At 42.6% G+C, this 17,847-nt stretch overlaps 1 protein-coding gene across 2 annotated transcripts; it reads left to right on the top strand.

Moving 5' to 3' along the window:
• The first annotated feature begins 1,162 nt into the window (after nucleotides 1-1,162).
• On the top strand, nucleotides 1,163-16,811 carry aspscr1 (ASPSCR1 tether for SLC2A4, UBX domain containing). Of its 2 annotated transcripts, XM_068592612.1 has the most exons (18): nucleotides 1,241-1,307; nucleotides 1,688-1,852; nucleotides 2,070-2,125; nucleotides 3,226-3,340; nucleotides 5,998-6,098; nucleotides 7,308-7,365; nucleotides 7,443-7,516; nucleotides 7,608-8,160; nucleotides 8,869-8,928; nucleotides 9,179-9,318; nucleotides 10,135-10,216; nucleotides 10,312-10,378; nucleotides 10,702-10,764; nucleotides 11,009-11,061; nucleotides 13,530-13,581; nucleotides 13,695-13,764; nucleotides 14,434-14,621; nucleotides 16,424-16,811. In XM_068592612.1, the coding sequence occupies exons 2-18, from the start codon at nucleotides 1,763-1,765 to the stop codon at nucleotides 16,432-16,434; spliced, it is 1,833 nt and encodes a 610-aa protein (XP_068448713.1). In that variant the 5' UTR covers nucleotides 1,241-1,307; nucleotides 1,688-1,762; the 3' UTR covers nucleotides 16,435-16,811. The 2 variants fall into 2 exon arrangements, with proteins under 2 accessions (XP_068448714.1, XP_068448713.1); XM_068592613.1 differs by lacking the exons at nucleotides 14,434-14,621; nucleotides 16,424-16,811 and adding an exon at nucleotides 14,021-14,425 and having other exon boundaries at nucleotides 1,163-1,307.
• Nucleotides 16,812-17,847: the final 1,036 nt, after the last annotated feature.

Here is a 17,847-nt window from a genome sequence, read left to right as displayed (position 1 = left end):
ATGATCTGATTTATAAAAGCTCTACTTTTATTCACATCAAGAGAAACGGTTAAAATCAGTATGATTTAAACCAGACCCAGCATCCATCTTGAAGTCTGACATTCAGCAACACCATTCCATTTTTGTGTGTGGAGTATTATGCAATTGAGGACATTAAGTTTTTAACAAGTGCATTTGTTGCCATTCATTTATTGATGATTAAAGGCTTTTTCGGTGATAAATGTTGTGTGAAGACACAGATGCCTTTTTGTGCTATTATGCTCCATCCAGGCAGTTTTGAAGTTACAGAGTGAGGAAGGAAACTGATTGTTTGTTTGTTTTTTCAGACGGTGGCAATTTCCCCCCAGAACTGAGAACTGTATTCACCCCTCCCTCCCTTTCTCCCTCCTTCTCTCTTTCCCTCCTTCCCTACCTCCCTCCCTCTCTCTTTCAGGTGGACTCTGACTCCACATGTGGCTGCAGCGGTAACTCAGTCGGCTGTATGCCTTCTGAAGCTCTGGCTTCACACCCATCCATCTGTTGGCAACACGTGTTGTGTTGTCTGTCCAGTCTAATTTCTGCTTTGATCCAACTTGATTCATGCTGAGAGAAAGCGGCCTTGATTCTCATGTCAGTGGAGGTCGTCTGTCAAACTATAAAGTCAGCCATGTGGAACAGATTGGATGTGTTGTTGCCAATGCATAGCACATTCCATTAACATATAGCAAACCCCCAAAATTTATAATCAGAACCTTCATTTACTTCCATTATAGATTACCAAAAGAACAAAATCTAGCACACAGACAAGATGAATCCATTTTGCTCATGTATTTTGGTCAACATGTACACTTTTATGTTTTTTTTAATAGCATCTTTATCCATTACATTAATAGCCAACACACTGCACTTCCAATAGTGTTTAACACCATTGTTTTGTGAGTGGGTATAACAATTGTTTTGTGTGTGGGTATAACACTGTTCCTGTCCGCGTATACAATGTTGGTGACCTTGTAAATATTAATAACAATCACAATTTAGAAACTTAACAATTTATGAAGCTAGACACAAACAAAAACAACTGTATATGATACTAATATATACCTTAAGCGCTTTTTCTCCTCTATTTTTAATTATTAATCTAAAACGGACCCTCATCTTGTCTAATGCACTGGTTAGATTTTGTACCTCCATAAAATATTTCTGCACTATTAAAGGATGCAATCTTGGTCACCTGAAAGTTCCTTCTCTGAATTCAGCTAGTCCATGATCTACAATGAGAAGGAAGATAACACACAAGGTGCTCAGCAGAGAAGAAGTTTGACTGAGAGGTGATATATGGTCTTCTTCTATAGATAGATAGATAGATAGATAGATAAATAGATACATACATACATACATACATACATACATACATACATACATACATACATACATACATACATACATAAGTACTGTGACACCCTTAAAATGGCTTCTGTGGTGATAAAAGCTTAATTTTTATACGTCTAAAGTACCATATGTTTCTTTTCTCATTTATTAAAGTTTGCTTTTAATCTTTAATCTTTTATCGTCTGCATATATTTGTGTGCGTAAAATATTAAAAGCTACAAATGTACACTTTCTAATTCTTGCATTCCTGGATGGTTTCGAAATTATCTTAATATAGCTTACATTTGTGTTTTATTTTATGTTTGAAATTTGATTGCAGAACGTATCCGCCAATAAAGCCGATATTGTGTCAATAAAGTTTATTCAAATAAACACCGCTACGTCACGACACACAATGGCAGCCAGCAGCACAGCTGTGACGGTTCTCGTTCCTAATGGGAGAAGACAAGTCGTTAAAGTGTCCTCCAACACACCGTTATTACAGGTAACGCGTATTTTAAGGGCATATTTTTTGACACGGACTGATTGTTTTATTCGGTTCTTTTGTCTTCAAACCAGAGCAAATACTTCTCCTCTTGTTAGCTCGCTCGGCTAACAGTTGTTAGCCGGTGACAGATCAGTTTCTGTGCTCGTGCAGATGAAAGGAAATATTTTCTCAGAGGTTGTAACTTTCTTACTGGGTTCATATTTTCTATCTTCAGGTGCTGGAGGATGTCTGCAAAAAACATGGATTTAATCCCGACGAACACGGCTTGAAGTGAGTATCAGTTGGTTGATGCTCGCTGCCACAGCACTGTGTCTAAGTGTAGACCTGAGCCCAGACTGCTGTGTCTAAGTGTAGACCTGAGCCCAGACTACTGTGTCTAAGTGTAGACCTGAGCCCAGACTACTGTGTCTAAGTGTAGACCTGAGCCCAGACTACTGTGTCTAAGTGTAGACCTGAGCCCAGACTGCTGTGTCTAAGTGTAGACCTGAGCCCAGACTGCTGTGTCTAAGTGTAGACCTGAGCCCAGACTGCTGTGTCTAAGTGTAGACCTGAGCCCAGACTGCTGTGTCTAAGTGTAGACCTGAGCCCAGACTGCTGTGTCTAAGTGTAGACCTGAGCCCAGACTGCTGTGTCTAAGTGTAGACCTGAGCCCAGACTGCTGTGTCTAAGTGTAGACCTGAGCCCAGACTGCTGTGTCTAAGTGTAGACCTGAGCCCAGACTGCTGTGTCTAAGTGTAGACCTGAGCCCAGACTGCTGTGTCTAAGTGTAGACCTGAGCCCAGACTGCTGTGTCTAAGTGTAGACCTGAGCCCAGACTACTGTGTCTAAGTGTAGACCTGAGTCTAGACTGCTGTGTCTAACTAGACCCTGATACGTAATTGATCCTCATCTGTGTACTGATTTTGGGTTTAGCATGTAAAGCCTGAGAGTAGTGAATATTATTCTGTGAGTTTAAATGACTGCTGAAACTAGACCGGCTGATGAACTGTTATCAGTCGTTGTGATCTGTCCCAACTTATTTAGGGGAGTTATTCAACCGTAGGGTTGAATTCAAGCACTGGATTTTACTTATTAGTGAGAAAAACATATGTAATATTCTTTTTACGGTCATTTTGATTATGTTTAAACTATCGTATACAATCTTCAGTTGAGCAAAAGAAAGACATTAAAATAACATCTGTTACTTTAGTTGCATTGATTTAATTCACCATGGGAAGCTTAGTTTCTTCTTGTCTTAATTTTAATAACAGGAGGACCCTAAGGATGGTTATATTATTAAATGTGATGGTGCTCAGTATTTCTTTCATTATCTAAGAACGTTTTGTTCCATCATCCTCACTCTCCTCTCTTCTGCCATCAACATTTGACAGGTTTCAGAGGACTGCTGTTGACCTTACATTGCCTTGGAGGTTTGCCAACCTGCCCAACAATGCGAAACTGGAAATGGTGACAAGTACAAGGAAACAGAACGTAGCTGACAGCCAGGTTAGTTAAGATAAAGTGCAAATCTGTGTGAGTGTGTGTGTGTGTGTGTGTGTGTGAGTGAGTGACATACAAAAGCAGTGTTAAATGGTCAGATCATATGGTTAAGACACATAATAGCAGTCATGAGTGTTCGACTGTGTCAGTACCATATTTGTGTTCGTATCAAGATTGTCTGCTCGTCTGTAACACCAGTAGCAATATAGTACACTAGTAACTCTCTTCGCAGACCTGACTTTGTACTTTGTTGAACTGAAAAATGTAAGCTTTACACATACATCTGGTTTTAAACGTGGATTTTATTTGTTTATTTTTTAATTGTGTGCAAAACCTGTAAAACAATGAACAGTTTGTTGTGTTTTGATATATGGAACATCTTTAATATATTTCAATTGAATGCGCTGGCTTTTATGATCAAGATAATTCAATAATTGGCTGAGATCTCTTAGTCAGTACATATCGACTGGGCAGTGTGAGCAAAATCAAATATCACAATATTTTTTTACCAATGGCTACATTGTGGCGTTTACTATTGATGCTTTTATGAAGTATTTGCATCCTTTAAAATCAAGAAGAGAAGACACTTATGCTACATTCACACCAAAAGAGTTGTGAATATTCGCGCTGTGTTTACCCCGTCAGTTTACTCGCTCGACTATAACGCTACAATCACACCAATCGCTTTGCGGATGTAACGCGCACCTGAAAGGGGGCGTGGCTTATCTCTGTGGCTTATCGTCGTAAAATCCCCTACTAGCGCTACTTCAGGTGGACCAGTAGGACAATGGTGATGACGGGCAGAGCTTCTCAACGCTTATGTAACTCAGTGCCACACAAATATTTCGCCAGAGTTGGATTTCAACTCACGCGAATTCCCTCCTATTCTTCGCGCTGCCCAGCGGAGAATTTGCTTTTTTGCAACCTATTGCGTCTGTGAATTGACTTTGCATGTAATCTACACGCGTGTCAAATTTGCAACGCTTTTGGTGTGAACGTAGCAATATGCCATATTATGGAAATCCCAAATCTAGGGTAATATTTTAGACAATGATTCTACAAAGAGGCATTAATGCACTTCAGTGCTCCTCGTCAGCGACTCCTCGAGTCTGTGACCTCTACTGGGTTGACGAACAGCGTTCTGACAAAGGATATTTACTCATTTTGTGTCGTAATGACGGTGGCAGACGCTGCCTAACATGTCGGCCAAAATCTCCTCCAGTCAATTTGAGATCTGGGGACTGTGGAGGCTTTAAACTCATGTCATCCCTGTATGGAAGCATCTGCATTCAATTCAGCTTTTTAATGCTAAATTACTTATTTCCTAGAAACTCATGAGCACATATCTACACTCAATTTAAAGTGGTGCTGTTTTAAAATTCTTTGTGGTGAAACTTTTACATATTTGTCGATTTTTAAGTTAAAAAATAAACAAACTAATCGATTATTTGACAAAATTGTATGTGTTAGTCGATTAAAAAGTTATTTAGTTGAAGGCAAACTTAATACCTTCACACGGGCTTTTATTGACAGTACCTGGATAGTCATTAGTTCTCCTTCTGCGTTTACTCTGATCGGTATCCAGATAAACACTTTGTTGTAGCTGAGCTGTAGTTTCCTATGACATCATGAGTAAAATGCCGGCTGGGTTTGATCTGTTGTTCTTGTTCATTTGATGGATGGTTGACTGTTGATACCTCACAGATTTTATACGCTGATGCACACCGACTCGTTAACTTTCCAACATTCACCTCAGCCAAACTGGTGTGTGAGCGAGTTTCATGTTTAGCGGTTGACAGCCAAAGAGCTCCTTTCATCTCGCCCGGTGTGCCGATGTGCAGCATGCTTTCTATGCTGGACAACATGGTTGTTGAGTAAACATAAACAACTCGTAGAATGACTCAGACGGAGAAAGAACAACAGAGACTTGCGCTGATGCCTGGTGTTACTCACTTCCAGACTGAGGCCCACATGTGCAGCTTAATCAGATTTAATTATCAAAGAATATTCTTCCTGCAAAAAAGGCTTCAAGACGAGCCAAGCGCTTACAAATGGCCACCTAGAGAGAGTTTAAATACTTAATGTGGAGGGTTTCATTCCTGCATTTAGATAACTTTTGATTACGCATTCCTTCAACACGAAAGGTTAAGATGCACTTTGCATCCATATGTTTTACATTTTTTTAAAGGCAAGTCAAATTATTAAATAATTGAAGGAAAAAAGTCAATGGGACACTTAAAGTGGTTCCCTTTTTTTTTTTGCTTCAGATTTACAGTTTCATATTTGTTCCAACGGAATAAGGTCTTGATGTAGTATTTCATTTAAAGGAAAGTACAAATGAAAAAAAAGTCTTTGTCTGATGTTTTTATGTCATGTGTTTTTTTGAATTGATCCTTTTTAATGGTCCATTTTCTACAATCTCATAAACATAGCAAAATCTGCCACAGAGAAACCTTTTTAGTGGCCTGTTTTGTAATTAAAGTACAGTCGACAGCACCTTTTAAACTGTTTGTACTATGAGGTTGGAGTCCCAGCTCAAGAGATGTGGATGGATTGTTATTGATTTTTGGATCATGGACACTGTTTTTTATGGAAAGTGTGTTTTATGTTGTTTGACATGCGTTTAGAGTGAAGTTGTGTGTGACTAGTTTCTTTGCCCTCAGGTGCGGATCGCTCTACAGATGGAGGACAGCTCTCGGCTCCAGGGTTCCTTCTCCTGTGGACAGAGCTTGTGGGAACTGCTCACACATTTTCCAGAGATCAGGTGTGTGTGAGAGCTTGTGTACAGTGATGGCTTTAGGGTTGCAGTTAAAATGAAGTTGAGTTAATGCATTTCGTTAAGAGTTAGAGGAGCCGCTGTTCCTCTGAAGTGTATTTCTCCGTTCTGTATTCCAATTTCAAGTTTCTGTAAAGACGATACTCTGTGTTAGTTCACATAGAAACACAGGTTTCTCTTGTGTACTGTAAGTATTTTAACATCAGTGTTGTATGGCAAACTGCTCCAGATACCCAAGCAGCTCGGTTGTGGTTGTTATGGTAAAGAAACCAATCCGCTGTGAATCCAAAATGAATTTTCTCGATGTCAATGATCGTTGCTGCAGCTCGGCGCTATCACACGTCACTGAATTTTAAGCTCTGTGATCGGATGTTTCTAAACCAAAATGCAGCTTTGGTGATCCAGTAAACTTCAATTTCTGTTCACCGGCTTTTACATTACACTTTTTTCAAATAAAAACATTTTCCGCCAGAGTTGTTAATCTTTAGTACTGATGATTCAGGATGGCCTGAAATACTTTCTCAGATTAAACTAAACTTAAAAAACTAACATTAGTTTAAACAAGAACAGTTTGGTCACTGGTGCATAACAGAGGAACACAGTTTGTGTTGATTGCGTTTCATTATTTTATGTGTTTTTACATATGTTTCACATTTCACTAAATATTGACTACACGTATTATTACGTACATTGACTGCACTGGTAAAGTGCTTGAGATGGTCCTCAGAGGTATAGACAACGTTTGTGTTTGCTTTTCCTATCCACTGGAAAATATAGGTGTTATTGTGTTAGAAGCACACGCACACACAGCTGTTGCTCAGTGGTTCCAGCTGTGCGCTCCCAGGTGCACATGCATCCGTCCAGCCCTCATCTCTGTTAATGACATCACTCCAGATACTGATCCTTTTCCTGGGAAGTGACGCTTCCATGAAAAGAAGATTCGCTCCACATCAGCGTAAAAGCTCTGTGAATGTTGTGAAACTGAGGGGAAAGCTTTTCAGAGCTGTGGAGAACAATAGTAAAACATTTAGGGTTCAATTAGCTTCTATGTGGGATTGTGCTCACATGGGTAGCACATGCAGACACGCCAGTGCATCGCATGAGGTTTTATTGTAAAATCAAAGGGCTGAGAGAAAGTCACAAATCACTCGCCCTTAAATTTGATCTGTTTTTCTTGTTGTTTCCATCTAATTCCAGTGTGTCCAAGTTGTCTGAGTCAGGATCCACCCCTGTGTGTGTTTACATGAGAGATGAGGTATGCAATGTTCCTTTTAACTCTACATTCATCAACTCTGCATTAATGGGTACTAAGGTGTGTGTCTGTGCGTGTAGGTGAGCGGTGAAGAAGCACTCAAGAAGACCACTCTGAAGTCTCTGGGTCTTACAGGAGGAAATGCCATCGTCAGGTAGGTTGTTTGTGTCCGAACAACATACTGCACACACACAAATCATGTGAACTTGAGCCTTGATGATGAAGCTATTTTTTATTTGTTTAAGGTTTTTACTTAAAAAGGTCAAAGCACAGGGACAAGAAGATAGCGAGGAAGCCACTGAAGAGGCTGCTGTGCCAACCAGACCTGTTGCCAAGGAAACCACACCTAGCCCATCGTCTCAGCCCGGTCCTTCTCCCTCACATCCGGAAACGACGACAACAGATGCGACAAATAAGAAATCAGACCCCCAGCGTGAAGTCAAAGCTCACATTGCTCCAACTCCCGCTCCCGCCCCTTGCAGCAAACCTCCTGTTCAACAGGAAGAGGTTCCTAAATCCCAGGATGCAGTTCGGCCAAAGACTCCTCCTGTCGGGAGCGGGACGCCACAGGAGGATGGCGAGGTAGCGGGGCCGTCGGGATTGAACTCCCAATCATCATCCTCCTCCTCCTCCTCTTCCTCCTCCGCGGCTCCCTCTGCTCCTTTCATTCCCTTCTCTGGAGGCGGTCAGCGCCTCGGGGGTCCACGGGGAAACGCAGCGGGGCGCTCCGCTCCGATCACGTCCGTCGAATCACCGAAAGCCAAGAAAGCTAAATCTAGCCCCGGTTCCAGCACCAAGGTAATATTATTTTAGGATACAAAAAAAAGATCATTCAAGATTAAAAAAAAAAAAAAGGTTTATTTTTTTTAACGTTCAGAAAGTCGTTCGTTCAGCAGTTAGTTTGCCCAGTCGTCATGAAATCATTTTCTCTTTGGCAGAGAAGTGATGAGATGGTTAAAAGCTGCAGAACAGTTGAGGATTTGGCCAATTTCAAAACCATAGACCCTTGCAAGTCAATATTTTTCACTAATTATTCAGTTCCATTAATTTTCATTACAGCCTGAAAAATGAATGTCCTGTTAACTTCAACGCTTGGCTAAGTTTGAAAACAATCTTGTTAGAAGCACGTTTTATCTTGCATTTCTGAAATTTCATTGCTTACTGAAAAGCTTTTTTGGCTCGTGACCAAGGTGCCTGGTAAGAATCAAACTGGGGACGCTGTGGTCATGTGGTACGCTCAGCCAGCAGGGTGCCAGGTACCACAGCGTGCTGTCTCACTGGGTTTGAGGTTGACTGATGTTTCTCGTGACCACATTTTCATGCCTGCTTCAAGGAGTCGTATCAAGTAAAAAAAAAAAAATCTCACCACATTGGCAGATTGTTTTATTTCATATAAGCAAATCATTGCCATTGAGATCGAAGGTTGTTTATTGACCCAGAAACGGGTGGACAGTTTCTGCCCAAGTAATGGAGTAAAACTGGTGGCCTTTTCTGATCCTCACGCAGCGTCAGCCCACTACCGACCAGCTGGGCGAGGACATGGATCTACGGGAGGAGTCCTCGGAGGTAAACGGATTCATTATTACCTGTCAGAACTTTCGGATGTCTCACCTGTAACATGTCTGTTTCAGTTAATCAGCTTTCCTTGTTGTGTGTGTGTTCGATTTTAAATGAGCATTAGATACAATGTGACTCAGTAACTCTGACAAGTTTCATGACAAATAAATGACTTCCTGTGGTTTTCATCGTCCACTGGTATGCACCTGCCCTTTTGACCTCACACAGTATCTTTCCTTCCTTTCCTTCACTTCCTCAGCCAGCAGAGAGGGAGCCTCTCATCTACCACCTGGACGCAATGGCCCTTCACTCTGAGGACCACAGGGATCTGCCAGACGAGTTCTTTGAAGTGACGATGGACGATGTGCGTAAGCGCTTCGCCCTGCTGAAGAGCGAGAGGTGGGAGAAGGACGTGGATGGAAGTGGTTGGGTGACTTTGGGTCAGAGGACTGCGTGTAATATTTAGTATAAATACCTTGTTGCTGCAGAAACGCGTCTGGATCAGATGTGTTCCTGCACTGTTTGCAACAGATAATTAGTCAGTTTGGCATTCGGTCCTGCGGTGTTTTGTCGATGTACAACCCTTAATTGCAGAATACCATGGCAGTGATGAGAGGCCATAGCTAGGGAGGATGCCTGGCATCACTGTGTGCGTTTTGAAGTTCCTTTTTTATTTATTGTGAGTTTGAAGGTTTTATTTATTTATGAGCGCTTCTTCAAAACAGATGCAGACAAGTTTATGCTGTGCTCTTTGAAAGTGGCCCCACCAGACTACAGCTGCTGAGACATTGTGTGTGTTTGCAAACATTTACTCATTTATAACACACCACGCACACTACAAAAGCTTCTAAATATGGCATACAGGGAGCAATTAGTAAGCCTGTTTTGTGTAGACGTTTATCCTGCAGACATCGACCAAACACCGTTAGGTTGAGACCTCATCGCGCGCATCCTTTAATCTCCGTCTACATTGACTTAGCTGGCTGCCTCATGGCTACGCTACTACTGTGTCGATGACTGCAATTACCAAGGGGGGAATTAAGCCGACCACAGCAATTCGTCTCTGCCTCAGTCACGCACACCACACACGGCCACACACGAGTGAGGGTAGAAGATTAAACATTGTCTGCTCATCTTTCCCATTGTTGATTCCGCTGTTTGCTTTTCGTTTCACTGCTCTTTTTGTTACAACTGCCTGTGTCTGTTTCTCCCCAGGAAGCTACTGCAGGAGGCGCCGCTGATGACTAAATCTCTAAAGGAAAAACAGATGAAGGAGAAGATGGAAAGATATCCTAAAGTTAGCACAAGGACAGACAAGTCTTGTTTTTAAATGGGTGCGTTAGTGTGAGATATACAGACTTTGTATCACCCGCTGCCACTGTGTGTCTCCAGGTTATCCTGAGGGTCCTGTTTCCAGACAGACATGTTCTACAAGGCTTCTTCAGGCCTCTGGAGACAGGTGTGTGGGTATTTGTTGGTGGAGCGTGTTCATTTCAGCTGGCTAGCCACAGGTATGGCTGCAATGTTGGCGCTACTTGTGGCTCCCTCACCACATTTATGACTCTAGCCACACCAGAGTGACAGAGAGACAGAAATAATGAGACAGGTCTGTAATTCCAGGGATTAAATCCACCCCAGCCGCAACAGCAACACAACAACCAGCAGAACAACAAATCTGAGGGGAATTCCATCTAAAAAATGAATTATCCTCCACACAGTGACTGATGGTGCAGATTGATATGTTTGTTCATGATTAAGTCTGCTTGTTTGCTTTGTGTCCAGTTGGTGCTGTGAGGCATTTTGTGAGGAGTCACATGGAGGATCCTCAGCTCAGTTTCTACTTGTGTAAGTCGCATTTTACTTCACACTCATTCATCACAACATCATTGTGCATACAAATCCAGCCCTGTAGCTCCTTTTGTGAAGGTTTGATCATCATATTAGGAAAAGCCCGCAGTTTATCAAGTAGTCTCCAAACATCAGCCTCAATATATTTATTAAATTGACTCAGTATTGACAGTATCAGTCATGACTTCAGTGAAGATTTTAATAATGTTCCAGCGCTAATTTTTTACTTTCTATTTTTCAGTCATCACCCCCCCAAAAACCATCCTGGATAACCCCTCGGCTACACTGTTTGAGGTGAGTCTTCAGGCAGCACCTTCTTGTCTCTGCAAACACAATGATTTGACTCAAACAAACGAACACAGTCAAACTCCAGAAACAGGCACACAGAGACAGACTGTAAAATGTATCGAGTGGTCCCGCTCTCCTCTTCAAAGCGCCAACACATTCCCGTTCCCCCCCTCTTCTCTCGCTCTTTCCCTCTCTCACACTTGTCTCCCCCCTCTCCACTGTCCTTGACCCCAGCTGGGCTTGATTTTTCCCAGACTGGCACATGGGGTTAATACAAGCCTCGCTTTGATCTTGACAGACACACACGCACACACACACACACACAGACACAGAGAATTGGGCAGCCTTGATGCTTTGTTGCCTCAGAGTTCAGAGCAAATCAAATAATGAAAGAGCGAATACAAAACAAGAAGTTGCTCTCTTGTTCGGTTCATCAGTCTGAACCCAGACGCCCTCGTAGACTCTCCTTGTTCTTTTATTTTTAGATGCATTATTTCAGAACGGCAAGAACATTTCCCTTATCAGTTCCTCCTGCTTCTTTCTTCTGACACTTTGACTCAACTTAAAGTAGACGGAAAAAGAAGTGGAGGAACGAAGGGGAGGAAGACAAAGTTGTTTGAAGTGATATCACGTTGTGATCGTGTTCAGCTCCTCAGAGGCACTGGTACAAAAGATAACGATCCTCCAAAGCACACTTTGAAGTGTGTGTGTGTGTGTGTGTGTGTGTGTGTGTGTGTGTGTGTGTGTGTGTGTGTGTGTGTGTGTGTGTGTGTGTGTGTGATGGAAGCCCTTTTGGTGCCATGATCACTCTGAATCAAATCTCATGTTGCCCGTCTCTCTTTGTTTTTTTGTCTTTGTGTCCCTTCCTGAACTCTCTCTGCTTGTTTGTCACTGAACGTCCCTCTCCTGGACTCCAGCTTCCTCTCTCCTCGTTCTCCCACTACTGTCCCTCTCTCCGAGGCGCACCCTCGTGTCCTCATGTCTCTATCCATAACTTAACACACATATATACACACTCTCACTCTGTCTGGCTCTATTTCTCTGTCTATACATCAATCTTCTACACGGACGAGTAATCTTATTCTGTCCCTTCACACACACATGAATGCACACGCATATGTCTCTTCCTCACACACAAAGACACACACTTTAATCACTTTGTGTCATGTCAGGAAAGGAATGTTTCCCAACCCAGAAGCCTTTGATACCAGGCATCCCCTCCCTCAGCCGTCTCTCCTGTGTCTTCCATCAGGATCCGTTCAGCCTCCCTCCATTCCTCTTCAATGTTTTTTTTACACTGCCTCTTTTTCTTTCTCTTCTCGCTCACACACACACACACACACACACACACAGTTGCCCTCGAAGTGCCGCTGCCAGAGAAGCAGGAATGCCTGTTGTTTCACTGCAACACATTGTTTCCTGCTCACAGGGCTGTGATAATAGCAATTAGGAGCGAGGGTCCCAATTTAGCAACCAGCTAGGGAGTGCTGGCAGTGAGAGGACCGTGTGTAGACGGGTTGTAGTGGAGAGCAAACCCGCCTCATCCCAGTGACAGACATACTTTCTTGTGTTTGATATGGTGGATTTGAAAGACTGGACTTGGAATGATCTTTATCCTGAGTTTGATTTTCAGAGCATTAATATAGCAGCAAACAGCTATTTGCTCTGTGAAGATCTAGTGGAGCAAAGTCACTCTATGTTTCTGATTATGCTTTGATTATGTAGCCAGGCCAACTGCGTGTGCATGTTACTGCATATGAGTTTCTCTGTTGTGCCCCGCTAGCTAGTTAGCTAGCTGGCTAGCTAAGGGCCAGCTCAAGGCCGACGGCCGCCTTACTTTCCCTCCCAGGTAAACACTGGTAAACTTCTAGCTGCCGGCTCAGGTGGAGGCCGTAGATAGGCTCTAAATTGCTTTAATGTGTAATTCATGAAACACATTCCCAGTTAGGTTTTTGTGTAAAGTTGTTTGCCTCTGCTGTTTGTCACATGCCCAGCAGCTGAAAGTCATTTTACAAGTACATCATCAATCATTAAAACAACTCAACTGTGTTCTTCTGTGTTGTGCATGCAGAGAACACTGTGTATCTTAGTTTGTCTTCTTCCTCTTAGTCACAGACACGTGCCCTCCTTGCCTGTCTGTCTGCGTTTCTACCTCATAATTGTACGGTTGGTAATATATCTGCCAAGAAAAAGGTCCATTATAACCATTAAGACGTTTACTGGAGAAAAGCGTTGCGCTTCAGGGGTGAGAGTGTTTTCACTAGCCATTTGATTGTTGCTCATTTTATGGTTTCTTCAAAGAACCTCGGCCACTGGTGCAGATCCCCGAGCAATGAATCATCTTCAAAAATGAACCTGACTCTGACTTGTATGCGTTGGCAGAGAGGCCATTTGTTTGAATTTTTCCATGTTTTTGCAGAGATTGACTTCATGTATTTTGATGGCTTCTCTTCACCCTTCCTCTCCGTCTGCAGGCCGACCTGTTTCCTGGCGCTCTGGTGTACTTTGGATCCGACGTTAAGACAGGTTTTTGTCTTTTCGGTTCTTTTCTTTCATATGCTGATTTTGAATTAGATACTGGTGTATTACTGAGGAATGTTCTACAGCCAAACAATAATGTGTCATTGTGTCCTACACAGATTTTTACATGAAGAGGGACCTGCTTGATTCCTCAGTCTCGGCCTTGCAAGCAAATGAGTCCATTGCAAGGTATGTGTTCACATGTGTGTCTGGCCGTGCATGCATTAGGGTGTCTATATGCACTTGTATCCTGCGGCAACAAGCCTATTTTCCTGTCACAAAGCTGTCATCATTGGAATCCCTTTGAGGTTCAGCCTAAACACCAGGTGCCCTCCACACACGCACACACATAAGCATAAAACCATTGTCCAGTCTTGCTAAAAATAGAGCACGTTTCCCAAAAGTGATCCCCACCTGTTGTCCCTTTTTTGCTTCTTTAACAAAGTGTCACGACCCGGCTCGGGCGCCGCGACACAACGGGAGACACAGCGTTCCAAGCAAGAGGATTTATTAATCAACTAAGGCGGCTGGCGATGCCCCAAAACAACCAGAAACATAGACAAGCGTAGACAAACATAGAACGGCCTCTCCCTGGCTTGCCTCTCCGGGACCATGCCCAGCGGTAGAGAGAGCCAGAGAGATCCCTGAGGTGGCGCTTTAACCCCCGCAGAACACCGGGCCCAGGTGCTTCCCATTAGGATGACCTTCCCCCTCCTGCAGGTGCTTCTCATTAGGGTGATCTCCTTCCTCCTGTTACCTGAAGGAGACAGACAGGCAAACAGACAGACTAGGAGACCGTAACACAAGTTCATCGCTCTTCTGTTTTAGAAACTAAGATATTTTGAACCCCCCCCCCAGCTGCATGCTCCATTCCCCAACACCCTCCTCCAGCACTGAGGGCTCAGAGGAGCCGCTGCCTCCTCCAGAGCCGAGGGAGGACAGCAGCGGGTCTACACAGCGCGAGGGAGCCTCGTCTGCACACACCAATTCTGCTAAACCTGCCAGATCCAACCCGGGAAAGATGCCCAAGTGGCTCAAGCTTCCAGGTGAGAACGGACCAACACTCGCATATTTATTCCAGTCACTTTCACACCTGCAGGTTGGTTAATTTGGTCCAGACCAAGAGGAAAAAAAAATATGCATTGTTGCCTTAATTTCAGGCCTTTTTTATAAATAGTGTAAAAGTAACTCATTGATCTGACGGTTAGTTACTGTTATCCTGCATCATCAGCACTGCATGGTGGTGTATGAGACTATGGGACACTGAGGAGTTGATGTTTGTGATGAGTGACGTGAGACAGACCTCGACTAAGAGGGGAGGAGTTCAACGGAGCAGGTGGAGGTCGTCATGCTGTGGACTATGGAGGAGAGGTCCGTTTCAGTGACTGAACTGAAGAATGAGTGAGTGGCTTGGAAGTAGTGGAGGGTCCTGTTGAGGGCTAGAGGGAGGAGGCAGCCAGCTTGTTGTGTATTGCAATGATTTTGTCACTAAAGGATAGAAATGAGAATTTGCTGGTGGTGAAGATGGTGTTTATGGGCTTGAGAAGTTTGTTGGTGGTGAAGTGTTTTGGGGCCAGATTGGATGATGAAGGTATAGTGAGAGGAGCGAGCGGCATTGAGGGCATCTTTATATAGTTGTTGGTGGAGTTTGAAGGCATCAAGGTGAACAGTAAGTCCGGTTTTGTTGGCAAGATGTTCCAGTTGACGGCCCTGGCTATCCAGGCAACCTGCCTCAGAGCAGTCGCGAGGAGCATGGACAGGAGTATCCAGCAGGGAGCTGGCTGGCTTGTCGGTCGTCGCCGTGTAGCGAGAGGCTGCCGGCTCGTTGTCCAGGGAGTAGATGACGGTCGCAGTGGAGAGCAGGTGCAACAGATAAGCAAACGAATCCAAAATGAAGCGTTGCAGTAGAATTTAAAAAAAAAAAACAGACGAATGGCGACGTACGGCGATTAAACTTCACTATACTGATAAATAAATAACATGTATTTTAAATGGTGAATATGGTTGTAAAATCTAACAAATTGTGCCAGACGGGGCAGCGTTAGACTCGCCAGTGCCCTCCACCCCCACCCTCCTCGAGCCAAAATGCATTCCTAAAGATATAAAGTAACTCACCCCTCCAGCTGTCCTCAGAGATCACGTCCTTTTCTTTTCTGTAGGGGCTGGATGGGGAGTTATAGGCTCCATGTGTGGAGCTGTGTAGTACAGCGCGCGCACACTGTTTGTCAGTCACTGAATATGTCCAGTCGTTTGTCTCATTTATTAGCGATATTAAAATGCTAGAGTATTGGCAGGAACTGAGATTAAAGCCGACACGCTTCCTGTCTTCGGTCGTCTGAGGACTTTCTGGCACGCCGATAAAAGCTTTCTTCTCCATCCTGCAACAAGATGATCAGCATTGTGTTGACTGGAGTTATTACAGGTCACATATTGCAATGCAGATTCTGTGTCTCTGGTTTTATATTCAGTCATGTTGTCATATTTCTTCCTGTACAACACATTGAAGGGAATATTTTTATGTTTTGCTGTGTTCTTATATATAAGGGTCTGATAAAAATGTCACCGTCCTGCCTTAGTGTTAAATGTAAAGGTACAGCTATGAGACTGGAAGCTTAGGCCAGCATACAGCTGGCTCTGTCCAAAGTATGACGGCCCTCGACCAAAGAAATGTACTCACACTTTCTAACACGTCTCATATTGTAGCTTAACAAAATTAAACAAGTGAACTATTATTCTCTGAAAGAAACATTAAGACTTCATGATATTTAAAATGAACACCAATGCTAAAAATGTTACTTGTTGTTATTCCTCAGAGATATTAACTACCGTCTGCTGTTTTTTTTCACAGGTAAGAAATAGGACTGTTGCTGTGTGGCGACGGGAAGCCGCTTGAAGACTGAGGGCAAATAAACCTTCGCTGCGCTTTGAAGAATCAACTCTGTGCCAGCAGCGGACTAAGTCCATCATGGAAGAAGCTTGCACTTGACTAGGTTTTAAAACTGCCAAAGTAACGAGACAGAAGAATTTAGGATTGTTGCGGTTCATTCCTGTTGATCTCTTGGAGGAGAGAGTGTTAATGATGCTGCTTTTATTTAGCAGGTGAAAATGTTGTGGAAAGTAAATAAAGATGGTTGTACTAAAACTTTCTTGTATCGAAGTTCAAATCGCACATCCTGCTCTCGTCCAGTTAATTCAGACGCAGAGAACCAACTAGTTTTATTTCCATCGCTTGTTCCTGTCTATTAAAGGCTGAGAGCTTTTAGAGTCCACTAACTCTCCATCCAGGAATTACATTATATACATTGTTTTAATTGAAAATAATATTAATTTTGATAGACCAACATGTTTGTTCACGTAACTAAAATGGATCAATAATGGATAACAAAACTCTGATAACCGCTTTGCTGAAGTTAACTAGCTTTTGCAAAGTTGTAGAAACTCTCAGCTTTTGACAAATTAAAATATTCTGATTACACCTTTTTTATAAGAGTATTTAACCCCGTATGTTTCCAAGATTTATTCAAAGGTAGCAACGTGTATTTGCATTTTCTTGTTCCACACACTGACTTCCAAGGTGTCATGTTTTGTGGTTGTTTGTGTGTCCGTCCGGTCTTTTGTCGTAAACGTGCACATCTATAAAACGCCTCGATGGAATTTCTTCAAATTTGGCACAAACATACACTTCTGAATAAAGTTTTGGGGTCACTTAGAAATGCCCTTTATTTTTCAAAGAAAAGCACTGATATTAAATATTAAAAGATAACAGATTAATCAGAAATACACTACATTTTTAATGTGGTAAATGACTATTCTCTGTGAATTGTCTTGTTTTTAATTAAATATCTGGTACATTGTGTTTGCGTATCGCCTTAGAAGATAGATATGTACTTTATTAATCCCCAAGGGGAATTTTTTTTGTCAAAGTAGCATCTTACATTTACAGACATCAACATCAATGGAATAAACTAAACACACAAGATAAGTAATAAAAGAAAATAACAAATTGTGCAAAAAAAACTTGTTTGATGTTGGCACAGCTGAAAACAGTTCTGCTGGTGTGAAAAGCTATAAAACTCTCCTTCCTTTAAACTAGTTGAGTGCCTGGCAGTGGTGGAACGTAACAAAGTATTTTTACTTAAGTACTAAACTTCAGTACTTCCTCCACCACTGGTACCTGGAGCATCACATGTGAGGGTTCGATGAGACTCTTTAGACTCTTAATCGTTCGATTAAACCTTTTTTTTCTCCGCTTTTATTTCTGTAGTTTCTGCT

The sequence above is a fragment of the Clinocottus analis genome, unplaced genomic scaffold (genome assembly GCF_023055335.1).
Source record: "Clinocottus analis isolate CAN_PGR_092001 unplaced genomic scaffold, fCliAna1.0.p SCAF_27, whole genome shotgun sequence".
NCBI lineage: Eukaryota > Metazoa > Chordata > Actinopteri > Perciformes > Cottidae > Clinocottus > Clinocottus analis.
Note: the sequence above shows the minus strand (reverse complement) of the source record. Positions and strands in the feature narration are given on the sequence as shown.